Genomic DNA, 7,241 nt, shown 5'->3' on the forward strand with positions numbered 1-7,241 from the left:
ATATATATATATATATATATACAATTAACTTTATTTCAGTAAATGTTATTTCAGTAATTTTATTTTAAGTAATGACTTTTTTATAGTTCTAGTTTTTATTTAGTAGTCAGTTCATCTAACTGGCGGATTTCATCAATAACAATGTTGAAGAAACTGTTTCTGAATTATAATTAGCTAAAAGTTAATTATATATTTTACTACAAAATACTGACTTGAGTCAAATAATTTTCACTCAGAAATTCTCTAGCTGTGTCAAGAGTATATATAGTATATTTCATATAGTAGAAATTTTAAATTCTTAAAAAAAATGGGTAAGACTGGATTTGAATAAAACCAGAAATGTAGAAAAAATAATAACTTAAAAGATTCTAGAGAAAACAATACTTAAGAACTGAGTTTCAATAGAAAATGTTGCATAACTTTAAGATTTTTATTTTTTTATTTCCATGACTCTTTCAGAGCTGCTGAAGAGAAATTGCCTGAGAGTTTAAAAATTGTGATTTCCAATTAAAGCTTCCTCATAATTTCTCTTAAGCATGATCATTTTAGCTTAAAACTGTTAGCTATGATTACAAATGTACAACTTGTACCTTTCCCTGAAACTTGTGTAAAAATTCTCAAATAGCACTCACTTGCACTGGCCCTCCAGTCTCTGGCAGTCAAATCCGTCGTAGAGGCATCCAGCGTTGTGACACTGTTCATCACACTTCCCGTTATTAAAATAGAGCCAGCACTGCAGCGCGCCCGAACAGTTCTGCCACGGGTCATTGAAGTTCAGCGAGCAGTCCCCTCCATCCCAGTCGCAGGCGTAATTATTACATGCGCCGTCACAGATCTTATTGCCTTTCTTATTCTCACACTCTGCTATCTCACATCTCACTGTCACTTCTGGAGCAGGTGTGATATCTCGAGCAGGGCCACCTGGGAAGCCGAAGTCCAGGATGTGGCAGAAGAGGCCATTGAAGCTGGTAGGACAGATACAGTGGTAGTATGGGGCCTCTGAGATATACTCGCACGTGCCTCCGTTGTAGCATGGATTGGTGGTGCAGTGACCCTCAGTGGGATACTGGCACTCAGGACCAGTGAAGGCAGGGGTGCACAGGCATTTGGGGCTCTTGTGACCAGAAACGCATGTACCGCCATTTTTACAGTGGAGACTCCCACAGGCATGAGCGTCATACTCGCAGGTTGAGCCTGTAAAACCCTAAATGAGACATACACAAGTTGTAAAAATGTATGTATCATAGTATACTGATTTTTTTATTGCAAATCTATACAGTAAAGTTGCTTTTGAAAGTCTCAGGCTGCGGTTATTTGTTAAATAATAGAGTAAAACAGTAATATTGTGAAATATTATTACAATTTAAAATAACTGTTTTGTATTTTAATGTATTTTAAAATGTAATTTATTCCTGTGATGGCAGAGCTGAATTTTCAGCAGCCATTACTCCAGTCTTCAGTGTCACATGATCCTTCAAAAATCACTCTAATATGCTGATTTGCTGCTCAAGAAATGTCAATGTTGAAAACTGCCTAATACTTGTGGAAAACGTAACTTTTTCAAGATAGAAATAACATAACAAAAAATAAAAATTTTTGAAACAGACATTTTTTTTTACAATGTAAAAGTTTATTTTCTTTATTTTGATCAATTTAGTGTGTCCTTGCTGAATAAAAGTATTAATCTACCATGTGACGAATGAACATTTTTAGAAAATTCTATTTTTTATAAACATAAATGTTAATTTTGCCACATTTATGTTTATGATGTGTATAGGATCAGCCCGATTAGTTCATATCCTATGTGACTGATATGAAATGATAAGACAGAAGTGGTAAGAACAGGATTGCTAAACGATGCAAAGCAGGTTCAGAAGACCATGGCTAAATGTATCAGAGAATATGACTAACCGGTGGACATTTGCAGATGAAGCCATGAGGAGTGTTACTAGCCACAGCGCAGGTGCCTCCATTATGGCAAGGTTTCTCCTTACAGCCATCAAACACTTTGTCACAGCGCTGACCTGTAGTGGCCCACAAACAAGGTTATTATGTGATCAGAATGTAGTGTTACTCTCAAAATCAAAGCAAACTGGTCCAGTAGCCTGTGCTGTACCTGTGTATCCTGTGCGACACTCGCAGCGGTAGTTGTTTGTGAGCTGGATGCAGCTGTGCGTGCCACGGGGGTCACAAGGGTTGGACAAGCATTCATTGACATCACCCTCACAGCGTTCCCCCACATATCCGGCCGGGCAGATGCAGTGGTATCCACCCACACGGTCCACACAGCGGCCCTGGTTAAAGCATTTGGGCTCCTGGGTGATGGGGTCAGTGAAGGGTGTGCAGTCGTCAATGTTGATCTCGCAGTGCACACCTGAGAGAGAAACGGAGAGGAAAGGTCTTATAAAAGCCAACCTTACTGCAGAAGTAAAGGAGTAAATATAGGCTCTGTTACAAAACCTAGTGAGCTGCCTTGCTTGAATACTGCCTACAGACAGCTGTCCTCTAAAGCAGCATAATAGTCATTACTGACTAATTTGGAATGAAGAAACATGACTTAAATAAAATAGAGTGGTACTGTAAAATTAGAATAAAATTACCTTTCATTTTCTCCATAATGGAATGAACAATAACTTTATAAACCTTTAAAAACTGACCTATGAGCTATGAGGATGTCAATCGATGATTTATGCTTTTGTTGTAGCCATCTGCATGCATTATTGCAACTTAGTTTTTATATAATCACGTTTAATAGTGGAATTCCTAAAAAAAAAATTTTTTTAAATACATTACCCATGATTCTATATATATTTATTTATATATATATATATATATATATATATATATATATATTAGGGGTGTAACGGTTCACAAAATGTACGCTTCGGTTCGATAAGACACAGTGGTGTCACGGTTCAGTACATTTTCGAAATAGCAAAAAGAAAGAAATGCCAGAGAAATTTCCTTGATTTTTACAAACCTATGAGCTATGAGGATGTCAATCGATGATTTATGCTTTTGTTGTAGCCATCTGCATGCATTATTGCAACTTAGTTTTTATATAATCACGTTTAATAGTGGAATTCCTAAAAAAAAAATTTTTTTAAATACATTACCCATGATTCTATATATATTTATTTATATATATATATATATCCTTGATTTTTACAAATTCTATATGATGATTTGTTACGGTGATTTGTTTTGCCCTGTTTGAATCAGTTGGAAATGCCTGCCTAAATGCTGCGGGGATAGTTTGTAGAGTGTGTGTATCTCCTTGTTTTCGTCTAGTTTCATAATTCCGATATCAATAGGAACAATATATATTTTTAAAGCCTCAGAAAAACTGCCAAGAATGCCCACAACAGATGTCTGTACCTGCAAACTTCTGAAACAAATTAATTTGCCAAGTCTATGAAACCTCCTCCTATAAAACTAAATAATATTTTAGAAAAAAAAAAACTGCACAAATAAATTAATGTTCACTTTTTATTTGTATTTAGCCTTCATACAAACAAAAAATGTGAAATCACTGTCAAATAAATGTAAGACTCTCAGGCTCACCTTAATAATATTAATATCTTTAACTTTAAACTATAACATAGGTTGATTATTCTTATAGATTGAAACAAAAGTGCTTCAGCCAGGATAAAGAATATGAAAAGTGCTCAGAGTAGCTGCAGAAAACAAAAACACAAAGTGAATAACAACAAAAACATGTTTCTGGAGACGGGCTCATTCTCTACCAGCAGGAGGCGCTTTTGGAGCTCATGAACGCTACTTTAACAGATAAAATGAAAATGCCATCGAAACTTTTCTGAAGAAAGTCGGTTCCCTTCAAAGATACATTCATATAAAACACCCGCACTGCGTTTTGATTTTGAAGCGTGCAGTGCTCATGTTTATTCAACGAAATCAAACACCACAAATAAATCAATGTACACTCTAAAAAATGCTGGGTTAAATATGAACAAATCCAGCGATTGGGTTGTTTTCAACCAACAGTTGGGTTAAATGTATAACCCAACCTTCTGGGCAGTAACCCAACCGCTGGGTCAAAACAACCCAATTGCTGGGTTTGTCCATATTTTACCCAGCGCTGGGTTGTATTTAACCCAGCATTTTTTAGAAACACTGGTAATGTATATCGAAATATCGGAAATGTGTTTCAAAATCATATCACCGTTATTGAAAAAAATTATATTGCCATATATATTGATATTGAATTATTGTCCAGCCCTAGTTACTAGCCATATTGCAACGAACGAGCTAGTCCAGCCTTTGCCTGACTGGAGCAGTGTGTTTTTCTTTGGGGGCTGTTACGTCGTTTGGGCTACCTTGTAATGTAATAGGATTAGGACAACGAATCGTTCGGTTTGTAATGCGTACCGAAACCCTCGTACCGAACGGTTCAGTACGAATTATATATATAATTTTTTTTTATTGTCATTGGCGGTGCGAATTATATATATAATTTTTTTTATTGTCATTGGCGGTGCTTCATAGGATTGAAGTTCTTACTGCACATTTTTGCACCTTTGTCTTTTTTCTAATGTTTGAACAGTTATTTGCTTAAGTCATGGTTTGTAATGTTTGAACAGTTATTTGCTTCAGTCATGGTTTGTAATGTTGTGATTAATCCTGTAGCTGGTTTGTTTGGTTTATGGCTTTTAACTGTTTAACTAAGACCAGGGTTTCTGCAGACTTGAACAAGTTAAATTTAAGACTTTTTAAGGACCCGCGGACACCCTGAAGACATTTTTTAAATCCCTATGGGAAAAATACAGAACCAAGGCCACTGAAAAAGCATTCTATTGACTATAATAGAGATGAATGTTAACATGCTACAAAGCTAACAATGAGATACTCTAAAGATAAAAATACAGAGCAAACAAACACTTCTGGTTTAATTAGATTCATTGTAGATAAATCATGATTAATTACATGAGAAATGTCTCTATATAATATGAATTACATAAATTAAATATAATTCTATAATATAATATAAATATAAATTATAATATGAAGAAAATGAAATATAACTAAAATGACTTTAAATAAAAATGTAATAAGACATTTTGGTAAATGTTATTAGTATAAATATTTTAATATAAAGTTAAAATTAAATAAATTAAAATCAATATATTTCTCTTCATCTCTCTCATTTCTATAATTTGCCTTAAAATCATAGAGATACAGACAAAGAGAAAGGACAGTTAAATTTAATACAACTGGGTAATATAACACAAAGTTTCTATCCATTTTATAAAATAAAAGTCCATCTATGAGCTGTAATTAAGCATGACTACATCAATCAGAGAGAAACGTCTAAGCCTGCTGATAACAGTTAAGCCCTAATTAATGAAGTGTGGAATGGGCAAAAAGAGCAAAACAGAGGAGGAAGTGATAGCTGACCTTGTGTTCCCCGAGGACAGGAGCATTTGTAGGTATTGATCAGGTCGATGCATGTGCCTCCGTTCTGGCAGGGCTGAGACAGACACTCATTGATCTCATCAGAGCAGTTCACTCCATGATAACCTGGCACGCACTTCAAGAAACGAGAGAAGGAGCGAGGCGAATTAATGCCAAACATAAAACAAGCCTGTTTCTGTTTACTTGGCGGTTTCTTCCTTCTTTGCCAAACAAGCAATTCTGTTACAAAGAAGGGAGATTTAGCAGGCATTAACCTAAAGTGTCTTCTTCTACAGCCACTTCTGTCCCTAACCACCAGGTTTTCTTGACTTACTTCACAGGAATAGCCGCCCAGGTAGTCGGTGCAGGTTGCTCCGTTCTGGCAAGGATTGGGAATGCATTCATCCACCTGCTCCTCACAGTAGCTGCCCGTGTATCCGGCCTGACAGTGACAATAGTGTGTGTTTCCAGCATCTAGACACTGGCCAGAGTTACGACACAGCCGGGCCACCTCTACACCTAAAAGTGGAAGAAGCAAACATCACAGCAGATTTGTGAAACACTGAACTTGCCCGAACTGCAAACATATTTTAGGCACATACATACAAACAAACCTACCTTGCTGTTTGGCGGCCACCTCGCAAGAAACGCTGGGGACATCGCAGTATAAACCAGTCCAGCCTGTCTGACACTGGCAGCTGTACCTAGTGCCGCTCTGTCTGCAGATACCTTCATTCTTACAGGGAGACGGCTTACACCAGTTCACCAGCTCCTGCAAGACAATAATTCATCCAATGTTCACATTTTAACTCATGCATCCATCAGTTCAAATCTCTTTAAGTCATAATAAATATTTCATTTTATTTTATTGTATTTGACATAAAGTGCTGACATGAATTAGGGATAGATCGCAATTAATATATTTTTAAATAATATACTACTTAAAACAAGTGAAAAATATAAATATATATAAAAAAATTATATAATATATTATAAAATAAAATAATCAATAAAAAATATTCAAAACACAGTTTGGCTCATAGCTTTTAATTGTTTAACAAAGACTAACAAAATCTCAAAGGCAAAAATACTTCTGGAACTAGTGGCCAGGCTAAATTATACTATGCATTCTATTGACTATAACAGTGTTTGATGTTAGTTTGTTGCCAAGCTAACAATGTGATACTCTAAAGTATAAAAATACAGAGAAAACAAAAAATTTATTTTCTAATTAGACAATAGACATTTTTTAGAAAATGGGAAATAAAGGAAATGTGTCTATATGATTAAAATTACAATTGAAATCCATGCATATTATTTGTAAATGTTACTAGTATAATTAGTTTAATATAAAGAAATTAAGTTCTATATATATTTATATTGACATTCCTCTCACATCAAGAGTGCTCCTTCGATGCCTTAAAGGGATAGTTCACCCAAAAATGAAAATTTGATGTTTATCTGCTTACCCCCAGGGCATCCAAGATGTAGGTGACTTTGTTTCTTCAGTAGAACACAAACGAAGATTTTTAAGTCAAACCGTTGCAGTCTGTCAGTCTTATAATGTCAGTGGATGGTAATCACGGCTTTGAGAGTAAAAAAACATACACAAACAAAACCAAATGAAACCCTGCGGCTTGTGACACCGCAATGTCCGAACTGTCTGTCCTGAGCGCATCCTCCTGAGCGCGTTCACAACAGCCGGCGCCTGACGGATCGCAGACTTATAAGTGCATTACCGCCACCTATCTCTCAAATGGACCATTAACACTCTATCTACAATCTCTTAGGAGTGTCAATGGTCCATTTGAGAGATAGGTGGCAGTAAT

General features: G+C 35.8%; 1 protein-coding gene across 3 annotated transcripts in view; it reads right to left on the bottom strand.

Moving 5' to 3' along the window:
• LOC107720248 (neurogenic locus notch homolog protein 1-like) overlaps nucleotides 1-7,241 on the bottom strand; it is a 56,879-nt gene that overhangs the window by 7,695 nt on the left and 41,943 nt on the right. For all 3 annotated transcript variants that reach the window (XM_016527897.1, XM_016527898.1, XM_016527896.1), the window contains 6 exons: nucleotides 6,031-6,184; nucleotides 5,747-5,931; nucleotides 5,416-5,548; nucleotides 2,117-2,374; nucleotides 1,912-2,024; nucleotides 633-1,204 (listed from right to left, as the gene is read on the bottom strand). In XM_016527897.1, coding sequence (XP_016383383.1) covers nucleotides 633-1,204; nucleotides 1,912-2,024; nucleotides 2,117-2,374; nucleotides 5,416-5,548; nucleotides 5,747-5,931; nucleotides 6,031-6,184 — 1,415 coding nt within the window. The remainder of the gene's footprint in view (nucleotides 1-632; nucleotides 1,205-1,911; nucleotides 2,025-2,116; nucleotides 2,375-5,415; nucleotides 5,549-5,746; nucleotides 5,932-6,030; nucleotides 6,185-7,241) is intronic.

Source organism: Sinocyclocheilus rhinocerous, unplaced genomic scaffold (genome assembly GCF_001515625.1).
Source record: "Sinocyclocheilus rhinocerous isolate Xijiao unplaced genomic scaffold, SAMN03320098_v1.1 scaffold62, whole genome shotgun sequence".
Lineage (NCBI taxonomy): Eukaryota > Metazoa > Chordata > Actinopteri > Cypriniformes > Cyprinidae > Sinocyclocheilus > Sinocyclocheilus rhinocerous.